This window comes from Neophocaena asiaeorientalis, unplaced genomic scaffold, assembly GCF_003031525.2.
Source record: "Neophocaena asiaeorientalis asiaeorientalis breed wild unplaced genomic scaffold, Neophocaena_asiaeorientalis_V1.1 scaffold14, whole genome shotgun sequence".
Classification (NCBI taxonomy): domain Eukaryota; kingdom Metazoa; phylum Chordata; class Mammalia; order Artiodactyla; family Phocoenidae; genus Neophocaena; species Neophocaena asiaeorientalis.
In genome coordinates this window covers 7,358,677-7,377,578 of record NW_020175192.1, presented here as the reverse complement: position 1 = coordinate 7,377,578, position 18,902 = coordinate 7,358,677, and the positions used below count along the sequence as shown (strand labels likewise).

At 42.2% G+C, this 18,902-nt stretch overlaps 1 protein-coding gene across 1 annotated transcript in view; it reads left to right on the top strand.

Annotated features, from left to right (window-relative positions):
• Positions 1–18,902, top strand: part of UNC5D (unc-5 netrin receptor D) — a 584,073-nt gene that overhangs the window by 333,443 nt on the left and 231,728 nt on the right. Inside the window, exon 3 of the mRNA XM_024765069.1 lies at positions 3,625–3,768. Coding sequence (XP_024620837.1) covers positions 3,625–3,768 — 144 coding nt within the window. The remainder of the gene's footprint in view (positions 1–3,624; positions 3,769–18,902) is intronic.

Genomic DNA, 18,902 nt, shown 5'->3' with positions numbered 1-18,902 from the left:
TGTGAAGTCACATGTGGCCTTTTAAAGAAACCTGATACGCTGATGCTATCTGAAGCAAAATACACTGTTTGGATAATACTTGGTTGATAATTCATTCTGCTTCTCCAAACCCATGGGGAACCCCTGTGAGGGACTTGAGACTGAGCCATCGTAATGCTGAAATCGTGATTTCAGCATTTTCCTTTCAGCTGTGTTTAGTCTGAATGAGAGGTTGCCAGACTTCCTGACATGAATGGGGTGAGATCAGTTTTGACCTTCGTGGTGGGGGTCTGTGGCCTACTGTTACGCTTTCCGAAACAATTGTGTGGTTGTCCATGTGTAATAACCATGTTTGCAAGTGTTGGATTTGATGCTCTGACATCTTAGGGTCTTACTGACCCTGGAGGGGGACTGCCCTGCCCAGGGCTGGCTAATTCCTAGACATAGCAAACAACTGGCCCAAGAGCGTGCTTTTCATATGCAAACCAACCGATCCAGAGCTTTATCCCCAACCCCTTCTTTTATCAGGCTCTTACACTGCTGACCCATATCCCCCTGCCCTAACCCAGTACCAGACAAGTAGGGACAGCTTTTCTGTCCCGGAGCCCACTGAAATGATGCAAACTTGCCAACTCTAAATCTTTTTACCCTGCCTCTCTGATTCCTTCCCGTGGAAACCACAATAAAGGCTCTTGCCCACATTCCCCCCTGCCCCCTCTGCCTCCTGACCCTGGTGCTTCCCCGTGTGGCCCTGGGTGCTTTGCCTCTTGTTTCTAGGGATCTGTGAGTGTAAACTTATTCTTTCCTGATGCTCATTTCTGTTTGAGTGTCCTACCTTAGCTCATTAAAACAGGCCGCATGTACCCCTTAAAACACCGTGATGCGTAGATTAAATCATAGCATATTTTAAGGTTTGGATGGGGAACTCTCTGCTTTATAAATATGATGATCTTGAACCATTTTGAGATGGTGATTATCTTCATTTGCAGCCTAGAGAAAGCTGATGGGTTTAGATATTATAAGATGGAGAAAGTAAAAAAATAATACATATACACACACATATATATACACACATATACACACATGTATAAGTTGTGTGTGTATGTATAAATTCCACATGAGCTTGAACACATTTCTGACCTTCTAAGCTTATCATGCATGCTTCTTCAGTGACACCTGATTCCCACATGATTGGCGTATTTTGCTTCATAGGTCTCCCCATCACATGACGGGAGCTCAGACATATCAAAGTTACCCCACCTGGAACCTGGATGTGCTGATTTAGGATTTTCTCTCCTCTCTTGCACTATGCAAAGTAGATCATCCACCATTTGTCTCAAAGCTGTGAAATATAAACCAAGTCCTCTTGTCTACAGCCTAGCTCCTTATTTTTGTTTTTATGCAGCCTAACTTTAAAAAGTCCAATATGGCTGTCACGCTTCAGTCTGCTTTCTGTCCTCACAAACTTTTTTGTAATCTGACTTCCTTTTCCCTTTCCCTTCACTTGCCAGCTCCACCTTCTCCAGGTCCTCTCATTCTCTCTTTTATTTAAGTGCAAATTTAAAAAAGCAGCCGCAACAATACAATAAAAACCCCTCTAAGGCTTCTTTCCTATTCCACGTAGGAGGTGACTTTCAGGACTCTTACGTCTCTGACAGGTAAAAGGCATGCTTCTGCGTTCTGCAGAAACGGAAGAAATGTGAATTATCAGCTGTCATCAGGATGATTTTCTATATGCGGTACCTCCTACAAATTTAGAAAGTCTAACTCAGGTTGTGTACGTGGTGATTGATGTGGCCGTAAAACTCTCACCACACACTATAAATAACATGTTATTGATTGGGTAGAGGGGAATGTTTCCCAAGCCTGACTAATCCACCTCCGTTCTTGTTTTTTAAATCGTACCAGCACCCAGGATATAATCACATTCCACCTCCTCCACCAACAGTCCCTGGCTCCTTTTGACTATACTGATGGTCCTGTCCCCTGAATTCCTTTTGAAAGTAAAGGAAAAATCATAGTCATGCACCTAATTTTTTCCTTAAATGTTCCATGCATTAGTCTTATTTCCATAATTATGTATAAGTACCTAAAGTACGAGGACAGAGTCGAATTTTTATGAGGGACCTGTGCAAAGTGCTGGTTTGGGTGTAAAACAGATCTAGCTTCAAACCCTGGATCTTCCATTTACAGGCTGTGTGATTATTGACAAATGACTCTCTAAGTCAGTTCTGTCTTCCGTAAAGTGGGGATACAGTAGCCTCTGCTACATTAGGACACTGCGGAAATGCAAAGAGTGAATAGGCTAAAGGCTTGTGATGCTGGGCACTTAGTGGAGTTCAGTAAGCATCGCCTCCTTCTCCCATGCTGCCTGTCTCAGGGCAGGGCACAGCCTCGGCAGATGCCTATTAGCTGGAGAGAGCATGCCGATTATAAAGGCTGCTGCCCTGTTTGTGATGATTTAACTGATGGTGTTGAGGAGGGCGTCCTTTGCTCCTTGGCACATTCTGTGAGGTGGCTATCCTTCCCAAAGAAAGAAAGGCTGATAGTCTATGGCTGGAGGTTTGGAAGAAACTCAAACTCCTCAGTAAGAAACACCAGGCAAATTTTTTAACTATTAGATGGGAATGCAGAGGTATAGTAATTAAACTAAGACGTTGACCTTGGCATTTTTTATCTCATTTCCCAGGTGTAGCCTTAACCCCGCTTTCTGTGAAAGCCTCTCTTTTCTTCACCTCCTCATTCTGTTGCTCCAGGGACCTTCCAGGGTTTTCAAGGCTTCAAGACCAGCTTAGTTCAACTTGTCTGCTTCCCATTTGTTGTCTGAAGTTTTGGCTTTTCCTTGGATTCCCAGCCGTTCACCCGTCCCATTGCATGTTCGCTGTCTTCTCGTTATTCTAAGCCACACGTCCAGAGTGACCCTCTCCTGCTGCCATACCCAGGGGTGGGAACACTTCGAAGCACTTGGAACTATGTCTCTGGGGTTGGTTTGTTGAGGACTGTTTAGTCTCCAGAATCCCAGGAATTAATTTGGTGCTACTTTCTTCATGGTAGATTTTACACCAAGAAAGACAAAGAGGGGGGAAGCGGTGGGGAGGGATAAATTGGAAGATTGGGATTGACATATACACGCTACTATATATAAATGGATAACTAATAAGGACCTACTGTAGAGCCCAGGGAACTCTTCTCCGTACTCTGTAATGACCTATATGGGAAACGAATTTTAAAAAGAGTGGATGTATGTATGTGTATACCTGATTCACTTTGCTGTACAGCAGAAACTAACACAACGTTGTAAATCAACTATACTCCAATAAAAATTTAAGAAAAAACAAACAAAAAAGGAACAATAAATGTTTATAAGAGCTCAAAAGAAGACGGAAAAAGCATGGTGTCAAGGTACTGTGAAAATGATTCCATTGTATGGGAACCACACTGGCTGACGATACTTTACACTTGTTCTTTCCAGCCTACTCAGCCGTTGGAATTTAATTAGCAGTAATATATTATTGTCAAAGTAATTAAAACTTCACCTTGATTAAAAACAGAATGGTTTAATTAACAGGAAGAGGTTGGGCTGGCCTTAACTTTCCGTTTGAGAAATACACCAGCCTCAGTGGATTGGTTCTATCTCCTCTGCAGGCCTGAAGGTCCGGGAGGTGTTTATCAACGTCACCAGGCAGCAGGTAGAGGACTTCCATGGGCCCGAGGACTATTGGTGCCAGTGTGTGGCGTGGAGCCACCTGGGGACCTCCAAGAGCAGGAAGGCCTCCGTGCGCATAGCCTGTGAGTATATTCTCGGTGACCTTCTTGTCGTGTAGGAGCACAGACTAGCCTTCCATAGAGCTGAAGAGCATTGGGACAGGCCAGGTGCTTCTGCAGAACAGGGATGAGAGGATAGCAAGACACCATCAGAACTGTCTCCACCTCTACTCAATTCTCTGTTTTAAAATTGTATTTTAAATGTTTGATAATTTCCCCTAGAAGACAATCAGCAAATCAGTTGGGCTAAGAGATTCTGCCTAGGTTGCCAGAATGCAGGTGCCTCCACAGTACCGGGAAAAACGGTTTCCGAAAAAGAAAAAAAAAAAAAACCCACGCAAATAGATTCTGCTGTTCATCATGAATGACACAGTTCAAGGGGCATTGATGAGAAAAGTTGAGCAATGACTGTTTACTTCGCCAGCAAATCTGTGAAAATAAGACATTAAAGATTAAGGGAGTTTTATAGCCTCCTGTTAAACCTCTTTCCTCTGAATCTTAAAACATCGAAATGGGCTTTAAAACTGCATTTTTTTGACCCAAGTAGGACTGAAAAAAAGACGCTTGAGGGGAAAAAAAAAAAAAAAAAGGAAAGAAGATTGCCTTTCAGGAGAGTCTAAGATTTCTTTATCATGTTTCAGCATCAGCGTTTTTATCATCTCAAACATGTTTAGAAATACACCAACTTACTTTCTCCTCCTTAAATGTATCTTACCCACCCCATGGGTCCCCATAAAATCTCCTTTGTGAGCCCAGGAGTGTTACCCCTCCCCCAACAAAGAGATGGCGGGCAGAGATGGTTATTGTTTCTTTTTTTTTAATGCTGCTTTTGAGAGTGCCGTGAAGAATACGGGACAAGGGGGATTTATTTAAGGACTCAAGGAATTCTTTGTAGCAGATGTTGATGGTTTAGGGATTAAGAATAGGAGTGAATTGCTCTTTGCAGAGACGTTTATATTTCTTGGGAAATGACATCTCCTTGTCAGCATAGGCGTTTCACCTTCATTATCCTGGTGATCTGGGAGGCTGTTGCCTGGGTCCTAGGAGACCAAGGAGGACCTTGCAAGCTGCGCTCTTGTTTTAAGAGCCATGGGAAATATTTTTCCTATTGTTATTTAGTTAATTTTAGCCCACAAATACTTTCTGACAGGTCAGTTGAGAAAGGGAATGTGTTTGATTTTATTCTTCCTTAACAAGTCCAGCTTTGTGCTCCTGGCATGGCCTCGCCTAGGCTAGCCGAGGTATTGTATTGTAACATCTTATGGAAAGACCTCAACGAACTTTTTGGCCAACCCAGTATTTGATCCTGGTCAGGGTGAGGCAGATTATCCTCTGGATCCTGAAGAAAGGAGAGGCAAAACCGCGCGCAGGGAATTTCAACACAAGTTCCCTTGATTTCCTTGTCAGTGTCACTTTCCCCTTCCTCTTTTTCCTGTACTTCTTTGAGCCCCACATGACCTATTCTATGAATTCCTATAAATAGCATCTCATTAATCTGTCCGTCTCCAATCTCTGTCATCTCCATACTTGCTCACTTCATTCCTGACTGTCACGTGCCTGCTAGAAACCTCCAGAGGTTTTCCCCCTGCTTATAAAGTTTGGCAAAGAATGGCTCAGACCCATTTTGTTAATTTCCCATAGGCTTTGATCGTGTACAGTCTGCTTCATCCTTCTAAACACTTTAATGTTCTGTGTTTCACCCTCACTTCTCTGCCATGCGCCCTTGCTCCTAGAGTTTCCAGTTGGGTAAATGTGTACCCTGGTGGCTGAGAACCCAGATACTGAAGTCCTGTTGGTTTCCAGTTCCTAAATCCACTACTACTTACTGTTGTGATGGTGGATAGTCGATTCATCTCTGTGTCTTAATATTATGATAAAAGAGTGCTGACTTCATAGCTACTGGAAGAGTCAGAAGTATTGATAGCTACAAAGTGTTTAAAACCACACCTAACGCGGTGTTAACTCTTATCAGTCATTGGCTATTATTTTATGACATAGTTGATCCTCTGTATCCCGAGCATCATTCACCAGTAAGTGTGTTAATACTTAAACTAATTGAACTGAATTACATTTCTAGTGCCTTAGTGATTTTTCTGTGGCTCATGGCTATATAGACTCTAAAACTCCATTCTAGGCCAGCCCTAGGTATCCAACTCTCCCAAGTATGGTAGGATCACAGAATGTTTTTTAAAAAATGGAAAACACTTTTCTATCACTTCCTACCTCTTTAGAGTCAGCTGATACTTTTGTGGTACTAATCTCGCAAACCTCTTCAGGGATCAAAAAAATCATTTTGTCATTCTTATGTATGATATGCACATCTGAATATGATAAAGGTGTGATTTTTAAGTAAAAAAAAATATCCTTAAAGCCTGTATTATGCAGTTAGCTTAATATAATCTCTAATATTTACAATATATTTTTAATCTCTTTCTATGTAGCAAGTGACAGATTATTTTAAATTATTTATGCAAGTCAAGACATGATTTGTCATTAAATATTGCATTTGACTTGGAGACCAGTATACATTAAAATGTACACTGAAATTTAACTGTGTTTATTGCCATCGAAAGTGGAGGGGAAAAACTGCCTTTAGGACCTTGCTTGGAATTCTTTTGATTTGCTTGCAGGAGGGGAAAAAAAACACCACTTATTTTTGTATAACTTTCATGTTTTATTGAAATAAGAGATTTCTCGCTGCTATTTGCAAGCACTTCCCAGCAAATAACACATTGTACATGAGGATAGTTTTTATTCCCAATAAGTGAAAAGCCAAATTGGACATAATTGTCACGATATTTCTACTTTTTAAGATTGGTTTTTGAAGTGCTAAAGACATCTTCATGTGCTAAATAAGGATTTTGATATATGAATGTAGCTTACGAATCTGACAGTTGTCTTGAGGGGACTTTGCAAAATTAGTGTCATTTTTATATGATTCATTAAATTATTGCAGTTCAACATCAGAGCTCCTTATGCTTCCTGCATTTAACCAATGATCCATTAAGAATTTAACAGTTTCAGAAATGCAGTGGGCAAAACCTTCATGGCATCTGGGCCATCAGCTGAGGGATGTCTTGTCATGATCACGTTAGCTTATCTCTATAAAAACACCAGGAAGCTCGCTGACATGGTATCGCTTAGAGATCATTCGATTTCAAAGGGAAACAATATAGACACAATTATTTTATTTATGTCACTCATATTTTTATTGAAATGGACCCACCTGGGGTATCAGTTAACTATGCAGATTCCTGGCTTCTACCCCAGACCTGAGGAGGGACCAGGGAAGCTGTGTTTGTATGAAGTTATCCAGGTGAGTTTATGATCAGGTATCTTTGGGACAGCTTGCTCAGGAACAGTGTTTCTCAAATTTTAACACATATGCAAATCAACTGAGTTCCTATTGAAATGTAGATGATTCAGTTGACGTGATTTGGTATGTCCAGTCCAAGGTCCGAGGTTCTATCATGTCTAAGGGTTCCCATATGACGCTGATGCTGCCAGTTGTGGACCCTGCTTTGAGTAGCAAGACCCTGAGAACACCTTTAGGAGCACTATTTGGGAAATATGGATTTAACCCATAGCTCCAATGTCGTCATTAATAGCTGAGAAAGTGATATTCAGAAAGGTTAGGTGGCTTGACCAGAGGTCCCCCAGCAGACATGGAACCAGATCTTACATTCGTCCGTTCATCCTCCCTGGGTGATCTTGCTACCAAGCCGTGTTGATTGCTTTCTATTAGATGGGAGTTTGAGAACCATCATAGAAAGATAAGTTCATGTGCCTTTGAGCATTTCCTTGAGGAAAGCAGTGATTGCTTTCCTGTTCTGTTTCTGAAGAAATTGAGTTCCTCCACGTGGTCAAGTTATTATATATATACACATATACATACACACATATATAATACATATGTATAATATATATACTTTATATATATGTTATTATATATTATATATATAAGTCATGACTCACTGCTGCCTTAGTGGTCACAAAAAAATCAGTACAGATTTTGTTGTAGTAGCCAAAGTGCCTGTCATCTTAAACCATTTTCTTAATAATTCCACCCTGTGTCGGCTGGCTGCCCATCCAATCACCTGGGGCTGGAAATAGCTGAGGCTCCATTTCAAAGTGATTTTCTGGAGGGAAAATAAATAAATAAAGCAACCCACATTCACCCCCACCAGGTTGGCAGAAGTCCATCTGCAGGGAGTGGCTCCCACTGGCCTCCTCTCGTTTGTCTGATTCGATCACGCTGGAGGAAGTCGGGCTGCTCTAGCAACTGTTATTTCTGCCCCTGGACAGTTGTCAAAAGGAATATTCAGTTATTCGTAGTTTTTTATTCTCATGGGCGAACATTTGGCTGCTTAGCTGTTGCCGTTTTTCCCTCTTCTTCATCTGCGTACAAATTGTTTGGCCTCTATCATCACCCCTTGGTCGGGCAAACTCTTCTTTTTTTTAAATAAATTTATTTATTCATTTATTTATGGCTGTGTTAGGTCTTCGTTGCTGTGCACGGGCTTCTCATTGTCGTGCCTTCTCTTGTTGCGGAGCGTGGGCTCTAGGTTCACGGGCTTCAGTAGTTGTGGCACGAGTGCTCAGTAGTTGTGGCTCACGGGCTTAGTTGCTCTGCGGCATGTGGGATCTTCCCGGACCAGGGCTCGAACCCGTGTCCCCTGCATTGGCAGGCGGATTCTTAACCACTGCACGACCAGGGAAGTCCCCGGCACACTCTTCTTAACACCTGAGCCTTTTCTTCAATACGGGAGTTGGGGTTGGGGGGATGAGGGAAACCTTGGCCTGTTATAGTCACATAGCAAGTTGGCCACTTGAGATAAAACGCAGCAGGAACCCATTGTTCTGCTGATTTTTTAAGAAAAGGAATCTATAAAACATGATGCATCCTGAATATAATTTAAATAGATGGCTTATTTGAGACACTCCTAAAATATCTATACAGTCGCACCAAGAATGAGTGAAGAACTTAGAGAATCTCATTTAAAAGCTATGAAACTCCCTACCTAATTACATGCCCATAGCGAAAACAGTATTATTTTAATTTGCTTTGGTGGGGGAGGGTGGTATCTTTTTTGAGAACTTACAGGAGTTATCCAACTAGACCTAAGTTATGGATCTTGGCTTCATGGCTTTGATAAATAATTTCACCTGTTAAAAACTGTCCATAACGCCCTCTTGATGGCAAAAATACATATAAAAACACACATCGGCACGTGTGTCTGGTGTTCAGTCAGCCTTAACCTCTGTTTTCCGTCTTATTACCCATTATATCCATACAAGCGTACTGGGCTCCAGCTGAGTTAGGACAGCTTAGATTCTGGGACATAGACTTTTCTTTTTCCTTGATGTGCTCATTATCCTTTCTTCTTCCTGGAGTGTATTCCCAGCCGCATCTCGCACTCCTGCCTTTGTCCACCTAATTCCTACATCCAAGGTCTGTTGTGGATACCGTGTCCTTTATGAAACCTAGTTTAGCAAATCCCTTAATACTAATTGACCTCAGCAGCCCGACATACCGACTGAGCCCTTAAAACAAGGTCCCCTCCAGCATCTCCAGCTTCAAAATTGATAAAACCTAAATATCCATCTTCGAACTCTCCTAGCATTTCTTTAGCACTTCTCACATGGTACTTACTATCATTTTCCCAGAATCATGGTTATCGTGAAGTTATTTGTGGATTGGTTTTCCCTTGTTAGATGGTAACCTGCTGTAAGATTCCGTTGCATTGCTCTCACTGTCTTGACCCCTGAGCCTGGTGGGGAGCCTTATCTATCACCTTTGTATTATAGATGTTTGTTTGGTTTGAAAGGCAATCCTGTCAATGCTGGATATGGTTCTGCGAAAGGGCATTTGTGAGCTGTGTATCATGATGGTGCCATGGGACTAACATGGCAACTGGTTTTAGCCAATCCGTAGCTCACAAGGATGCTGTTATTATAAGGACCGTCTCTGTCCTCCCTGGCTTGTGAAGTACTCCTAATGTTTACTGCGGTAAAGAGGAGGTCTAAAGGGAATCGGGAGTAGGTGAGTCATCACAGCCCCGCGATGTGCAGCATGTGGGCCCCAAGGCGTCCAGCTTTATCTGCACTTCTCCCTTCCTTCCTCTTCAGAACATGGAATCTGTTCAGAGGTTATGGAAAACATGTTCTGACCAATTCTCAGCACCTGGTAGCAATCGCACAGAAGTTTAAAATCCTCCTTCCTCTTCTCTTGGAAGAATGCGGCCGGAGTGAAGAGAAAATACTATCTACTTGGCCAAAGGTTGAGCTTTCTTCCCTTTGGACTGAAATTTACTTCTTTGAATATTACTGAAAGATCTGAGAGTCCAGGCCTCCTGATGGAGTTGCACACTACACAGGAACATCTAGCCAAGGAAGGGGATTGGTGTTGAAATGCAGCCTGCCTTCCACTAGGCAGGAATACCCCCCAGAGCATGGCTACAACCACATGAGGGTAGGGACTGGTTTTTCTTGCTGCTGCTTTATAGCCAAGACCTGTGTTCTCACAGGTGTCCAGTTTACAGAAAGGTGCCACATAGGCTGGTGGCAGCAGAACTGGGTACAAAATTTGTGGTACCGAGTGCAAAATGAAAACCATAATTCGAAGACACATGAACCCCAGTGTTCATTGCAGCACTGTTTACAATAGCCAGGTCATGGAAGCAACCTAAATGTCCATCGACAGATGAGTGAATAAAGAAGATATAGTACATATATACAATGGAATATTACTCAGCCATAAAAGGAATGAAATTGGGTCACTTGTAGAGATGTGGATGGACCTAGAGTCTGTCATACAGAGTGAAGTAAGTCAGAAAGAGAAAAACAAATACCGTATATTAACACGTATATATGTGGAATCTAGAAAAAATAGTACAGATGAACCTATTTCCAGGGCAGGAAGAGAGATTCAGATGTAGAGAAATGGACATGTGGACATAGGAGGGGAAGGGGAGGGTGGGATGAATTGGGAGATTAGGTTTGGTATAAATACACTAGTATGTGTAAAATAGATAGCTAGTGGAAACCTGCGGGATAGCACAGGGAGCTCAGCTCTGTGCTCTGTGATGACCTAGATGGGCGGGGTGGGCTGGGAGGAGGGAGGTCTAAGAGGGAGGGGCTAGATGTATACATATAGCTGATTCACTTCCTTGTATGGCAGAAACTAACGCAATACTGTAAAGCAATTATACTCCAATAGAAAAAAAAGAAAAGAAAATGTGGGTCCCCTTGTTCAAAAATTAAGCATTTCAAGACATCAGTATTAGACCATTAAATCAAGCATGGGGCCCCGTTTGACTATACTGGTCCCACACCCATGAAGGTGGCCATAATGGCAGTAATGGTGATGATTCAAGAAATCACTTTATATGTGTAACGCTATTATAAAAAGGAAATAATTGGCCTAGAAAGGCTAGAGACGTATTCAAACTGATTCCACGTGGAATTAGAGACAAGATTATTCTGTTTTTCCTCCAAAGCCAGAGGCAGCATCACGGGAGCTAAGTTTTAAGATGGCATATTTGGGGTAACTAGAAATGCCCATTATGGAACATTATTTCTATGGTCACGTTCTCCTGCAGTCTGTACAGAGGCAAGCGAGGGATGTAAGTCTGGTGGCAGTGATACCGAAGAAGGAATTACTGCATTGGGTGAGTAGGTGACTAATAGGGTTTTCTTTAAAAAGTTATTTTGACATAATTTAGACTTGCAAAAAAAATTGCAATATAGTACCAAAAAATTCCCTTAAGCCCTTTACTGACAATCTTCAAATGTTAACATTTGACCATATTTGCTTTGGCATCGTCTCTTTCTCTGTTTATCAGTATATGTATTTGTATGTAGACAATTATGGTTTATTTTTTGACTTGTTTAAGATTAAGTTGCAGACATGATGCTTCCTTTCCCCTAAATACTTTATGGTGTATGTTTTTAAAAAACATATCTTCTGACATTACTGTAGTATATTTATCAAGAAATTAACATTGATACAATTCTATTATCCAATCTAAAGACCTTACTCATCTTTCATCAGTTGTTCAGTAAAGTCCTTTATAACAGTAACAAATCCTAGATCATGGCTTACATTCAGTTGAGAGATCTCGTTAGCCTTCTTTAATCCAAATAATTGCTTGGTCTTCCCTTATTGTTCATTACACTGAATTTTTCAAGTGTAAAGTCAGTTATTTTATATAATGTTCCTCAAATTGAACATGTAAAAAGGAAATAGCAGTCACCTAGAAGGGACTGCCACTGGTCAAAGAGATCATCGTAATGGTTGTAACTCATTAAATAAGAATCCACGAATCTACACTGGTATATTTTTTAAATGAATATAAAAATAAATGGAGGGAAAGAGACAGCTCTTCCTTACAATAAATGAATAAATGTAGAAGGAATGATGGAAATGGAAAATTATTTAGCATCTCGTAAAGTTAATTAAGACAAGTGTCATTGGGTGCTAAAACCAGTGGCTGAAAGTTTTAGGAGTAACAGGATGTTTACAGGATCGCAAAGTATCTCTCCGCAAGATACTGACGAATTACAAAGGGGGAGTTAGTAATTTAGCAGTAGAGAATCCTGCCATATACCACCTTAATCAAGTGGTCACAGTTGACATCACCAGCAATGGGACAAATCCACAAATTACTCCTGATGGGATAGAATGAGAAGATAGCGTCACTTCAGTGATATTCCTCCCAAATATAGTTCGTCTGTATTTAACCATAGGAAAACATTGGACAAACCTGAAATGAGGAACATTTTACATAATTGGTCATTTTTTAACTACACACGTCTTTCACAATGCCAGCCTGGGGCTGGGGTGTTCTGTGGATATAAGAATCCACAAGATAGACAAGCTACATCTTTTTGGGAATCAGTGGTACTCCCTTTGAGGTCAGTAAAATATAAACATGAACACAATTATGGAAAAAAATTTTCTTGAATTGTGAAGATGCAACTTGAAACATCCAAGCCATTTGGTGGATGCCACATCTTTTTAGGCTCCATCTATAAATGCCTTGGGGATATGAATTTATCCTCCTCTGTCCGTGGGGGCACTTTAGTCGAAAGTATGAGTAACACCGAAGTATAAGAGACTGTGATTCTATGAACAGAATAGGGTTATTTCTATGGAATTGGTAGAAATTATGCTACTTTTGCCTAACGTGTACACAGTTGAGTACATCAGCCTTAAAGATGAGAACTGCTGGGTAGTAGTGCATTACTTTACAACATATCCTACAGTCAGTGATGAAAAAGTTCTCCAAATAATATTCCTTCATGTTATTGATTGCCAACTATTAGTTACTGAGAAGAATTTGTAGAAATATGGCCACCCCCTTTTTAGGAAATCTCAGTTTATTCAATCTGCCATTCTCGTGAAATAAACCTTAAACTTCCTGGAAAATGGCCATTTCTCTAAAAACCTCAGTGGAAGTTTAATAGGAAGAGGATATAGATTTTACTTCAATTCAGCTCTCATTTTCTCCACCGAAGAAACCTTCTGACATAATATGAGCAGACGATAAGCAAACAAAACAAAACGAAAAACACAAAACAGAAATACAGCATATCTTTGAGGACGTTTTTAGCCTAGTGATATTATTCTTAACTTATTTAATATCCCTCTACCAGGATAAGTAAGGACAAGGGTGTGCATTCTAGAAACTTTTTAAGTATCAAAGAAATGCTAACTAAGGTGTGGAAGCGCCGGACAGCCATGAATAATTGTCTACATGTTCTAGATAGCATGGCAATAAATAAAATCCCATCCTTTCTTTTGAAGAGTTTATACTCTGGCGAGAGGATAGACTTATCAAACAAGTTTTTTCGAGGGAGCACGGTTAGATAAGCACAGTCTGTTTCAGGAGCTCACCAGAGGTTCAACTTATGGATCCTAAAGGTCTGTGGTATACTTCCTGAGCTAATTCCTTAGGAAGAAGGAGGGTTAACTTAAAGACCCCATGTTCAGGTTAAGGAGAGAGTTTGAGTTGCAAGCACAGAAAGATGGAACAGTATGGAAAAACTACATGGAACTATGTGGGAAAACAAGGAGATGGAGCTACCCAGGGAGAAGTAGGTCAGATTATAGAGGGTGTTTGAATTCTCTGCTAAGGTTTAGATTTATTCAGGATGTGGTCTAGGACCACTGAAGTGTCATAGCAGGGTTGTGACGTGGTCATATCTTCAGACCCTCACCCCACCTTCCCATTCAGCCACAGAGATTTAAAGGCAAGTAAAACTGAAGGCAAGGAAGCTTCATGCCAACCTGTGAACTGCTGACGGGACTTGAGCTTCTGCTGGGATGGTACATGTTAAAGGGGAAGGGGCAAATTGGAGATTCCAGGAAGGTGAAATTACCAAGACTGTGTGGCTCCTTGCATGCAGAGGTGAGAAGTGAGGTAGGAATTGAGGAATTACCCCACATTTGGGGCTTTCTTGATTTTGGGCTACAGTGACTGAATTAATGGTGATTCCATTAAATGAGGTTATGATTCGAGTAGAAGAAACTAGTGTGCAGAACAAGATACTGAGTTCGGTTTTTGATCATGTTACGTGGGAACCACCCATGGAACATTCAACGAACTCTTTTCATCATGCAGTTGTGTTTATGAGCCTAAAGCCCAGGGATCAGCATCAAACATTAGAATTGGGGCTTCCCTGGTGGCGCAGTGATTGAGAGTCCGCCTGCCGATGCAGGGGACACGGGTTCGTGCCCCGGTCCGGGAAGATCCCACATGCCGCGGAGCGGCTGGGCCCGTGAGCCATGGCCGCTGAGCCTGCGCGTCCGGAACCTGTGCTCCGTCCGCAACGGGAGAGGCCACAACAGTGAGAGGCCCGCGTACCGCAAAACAAAAACAAAAACAAAAAAACATCAGAATTGAAGGTCATTGGCAAGTAGGTGGTCATTAGGATAATAGATCTCCATCAGGAAGATAGGAGGATTTTATCTGAAATACTGAAGATGGTGTCAACTGAAAAAAATATACAACCTAAAAGTTGAGAGTTATGTTTTATTCAGCAGACTTTCTGAGGACTTTAGATAAATGCTGAGAAAGGTGTTCTGAAGAGCCAAGGGGGAAGCCAGGATATGTAGAAGTTTTTGCAACAAGAGACCAGGTAGTCAGAACATCAAAGGATTACTGTTAATAAAAAAACCCCCAGATATTTCAGGTTAGGGAATTTAGCGCTTTTCTAGGTATGGGAAGATGCAAGAGTCTGGGCTCACTGAAATCATTCCTTTGATATGCACCTCGGCCCTCTGGGCCCGGTTTCCTGTGTTTTCTCGTCCTGAGTTTCCTCAGGTGTACTACTGGGGGCGGCTGCAGCGGCTGACTGCCAGATGTGCTTGGCAGTGGGCAGCCCATTTGTCTCCATCCTGAGTTCCCTCAGGGCTCACAGTCTGGGCAGCTGTAATGTGATGGCTTGATGGCTGCAACAACCTTTGTTTACTGATACGGCAGGCAATATTTTATTTCTCAATGGTTTTCCACACTATACTTTTTCTATCCTACCCCCCAGCACCCAAACTGCTGGGGAAGAGAGAGCAACAGACCGTGAGTAGAATTCTGCATGTGGTTAAGGGGTGGACAGAGGGGAGCCATTAAGAAAATAAAGGAGAAAAAAATGGAAGAGGGACTGGGAGATTGAAGAGAGTGGAGATTTGTTTGAAGGAATAAATGGTCCATGGTGTCAGTGTGATCACCAGGTTAAAGTAAGAAGTGAGAAGAGTGGATTGATTGGCTTCCACTGACCGGAGCAAAGCAGTGTAGTGAGAGGGGGATAGGAGGTCATGGTAGGTCTAGGAATCAGTGGAAGATGAGAAAACAGAGATGGTATGGACACCCCTTTCCAAAAATTTGACAGAGGACAAAAAGTCTAGAGCACTAGCTGGAGTTAACCATTTGGGGAATGGATGGTATTTTAATACAAGCATGACAATTAGATGGGCTCATTTTTTTAAATGTGAAGGGATAGGAGCAGCAGAAAGAGTGAACAAGTAAAGGTCAGAAGAGCTGGGTGTGAGTTCTGGGCTCAACTAACTGTTACCGACCAGGGTTCTTGGCCTCCTCCATCAATAGAAATTGATCAGAGGCCAGACAAGAAATTCAGGCAAGGCTTTACTGGCGCCCCTGCTGCAGCAGTGGGGAGCGAAGGTAAGCGACACGCTCCCTTGCTTGTTCTCACGGGGGGGGGCGGCGAGCTGGTTCCTTATATGGGGTGAGGGTAGGGGTAGCTTGGTTGGTTTGCCCACCCCTTTGGCGATGTTGAGTGCAGGGGGCGTGTGCAGTACCCTGCTTTTGATCCCACCCCTCTGCTTTTGCTCCCGGCTCTTCAGAAGTGGCAGTTGGGTTTTTTTGCTCTTTTTGTATCTTGTTGTCCATAATTTGCCTCAACTGCACGTGCACATGGTTATCTTTAGTCCCTTATAGTTTCTTTGTATTTTGTTGGTAGAGGAGCTATTTGTCCAGGTGCCGGCACTGCAGCAAAGCCTGTCTCATGATCAGCTTTGTACTCTGTAATAGTGTTTCCTAAAACTCACAGCACACGTGAAGCACACCAGGCGCTCTTTAAAAATTAAGGTTACTGGGCTCTGCTCAAGACCTGTGGAATCATAATGTCTGGGAATGGGGTCCAGGGATGCTTTTGTGATTTTGCTGTCTTCTGTTTCTTCTCCTTCCCACTGTCCACAATTCAGTTTTCTCTGCAGATTCCTCCTTCTCTTCCCATTTCTAAATATTGTAATACCCTAGGTCTCTCCTTCACGCACAGGTTCTCCCCGGGTGAAATCTCTTACTCCGTGGCTCCAATACTGGCTATATACCGATTATTCCCAACTTTGACCTTGCACCTCATCTCCGGATGACTTTATTCACTGCCTACCTGATATATCCACTTGAATATCTAGTAGGCATCTCAAACATAATATGTCCCAAAGAGAACTCTCTTGGTTTTCACCCCAGCAGCACTGCTGCAAACCTGTGTTTATTCCCACCTTTCCCAATTCAGTAATGGCACCTCGGGGCTCATGACAAGACATAGGTGTCATCCTTGACTCCTCTGTTTCTTTCAGTCACATCCCATCCAGCAACAAGTCCTGCCCCATGTATCTCCAAAACACATCCTGAATTTGCCCACTTCCCTCCATCTGGTTTTTTTCTCTGCTGTGATCATCTCCTCACTGCTTCCACTCTTGCCATCTTAAAACCCATTCTCCAAACAGCAGCCAGAAAGGTTACTCAAAAAACAAATCAGATCATGCTATTCTCTTGGCTGAATTTCTCCCATTGGATTTCCAAACTCCATGATATTGGCCCCATAGGAATAACCAGCCCCCTCTTACCTTCCCTTGCACCAGAATGTTCCCCTTCACTGTGTCAGACCTGGTGACTTCTTTTATTACTCAAGTACCCCTGGTTGTCACTGCCTCAGAGCCTTTGCCACTCTCTTTTCCTGGAAAGCATCCTCCAGACCTCTGAGTGGTTGGTTTTTACATGTAAGCCTTAGTTTCATCTGCATTGTTGGTTAGGTCTCTTTGTAAGATTTCATATGAAATATGGAGCTTGCTACCCAAAAGGTGAAGAACTTCTGGCTGGAGTGATCTCTTAGATTCTTCCTGTTCTGGCAAGATTGATTTAAAAGGCCAGACAAAATGCCGTTCACCTTTCTTCCAGCCACTTGCCGTGTGGGCCGAGCAGTAGGCTGAGTGTTAGCTGGTTGGTGGCATATTCCAGCCTTTACATGCTCAAGACACGTGGCCATGTCTTGTCCTGATCGACCTTCCTGGCCTCAAGGAGACCTGGGGTGAGGGGAGAATCAAAAAGCTAACAATGCAGGATAAAAGATATTTCTTCCTGCTGCTAGGTTGGCTTCTTCTTTTTTACTCTTTCTCCCTGAATTACAATGAGATGGTGGCTGTTGAAAGCTTAACGTTATGTTTGGGTCATTTCTTTTTAAACATGTGCTAGTTCACATGCCTCTAATTTCCTGGGGAGGGCTAGGCGGACACCAGAGTGAAAGTCCAGAATGATTCTTCGTGTCTGTGTTCTTAAAATTGCTCTACTGAGCATGTAGTTCGTTGGTAGTCAAGTCTTCCTCAGGATGCTAAGCTGAAGATGAGCTCTAGGGCTGCTTGTAGGGACGCGGGGTTTAGGCAACACCATAGATGGGGAATCCTGACAGTTTGAAATATAAGGAGTGTACCTTTTCTATATACTTCTTGAGAACTGAGTAGACTAGTCTAGTCAGTGGCTCCTCGGACTGCACTTCTTTTTTTTCTCTCCATCAAAAGCACTTTGGTTCAAGACTTGTGGTTGCCAAGGGGGAGGGGGGAGGGGAGAGATGGATAGGGAGTTTGGGGTCAACAGGGTCCTACTGTATAGCACAGGAAAGTATATTCAGTATCCTGTGGTAAACCGTAATGGAAAAGAGCTTTTAAAAGAATATATATACGTATATATAACTGAATCATTATATGTGTATAACTGAATTATTATGCTGTACAGCAGAAATGGACACAACATTGTAAATCAGCTATACTTCAATTAAAAAGCACTTTGGGGGACTTCCCTGGTGGTCCAGTGGTTAAGACTCTGTGCTTCCCCTGCAGGGGGCTCAGGTTCTATCCGTGGTCGGGGAACTAAGGTCTCACATGCTATGCGGTGCGGCCAAAGAAAACAAAAACACAAACAAAACAAAAAAAGTACTTTGGTTCAGTGGCTATTTCTGAGTTCACCTAAAACTCAGTTTTCCTGTTGGAATCACAAGTAGAACAGTAGTATTCTCAAACATACAGAATATGGAACTTCTGAGTATTTTATTTCCATAGCTTTCAGTGGAATGTGATGTAAAGATACAGAATGTGAGTTATTAACTTTATTTTAATATGATTTAATACCGTGAAAACAAGGTAGCAGAGAATTCCTATATTTTCACCTAATAATTTTTGTCAAGATGTGCTATTTAGGTCATGCTTCAGCCATTCTTTACATACTGACATAGCCAAATCAATAGAATCAATACACAGAAAGAGCCTTTTACGGAACTTGGAGATAAAGCAACCTTTGAAATCTTTCTGCAGGCATGGTTTCATTACAGAGTCCCCACCCATAGTCCCTGCTGAGGGAAGTGGTGCT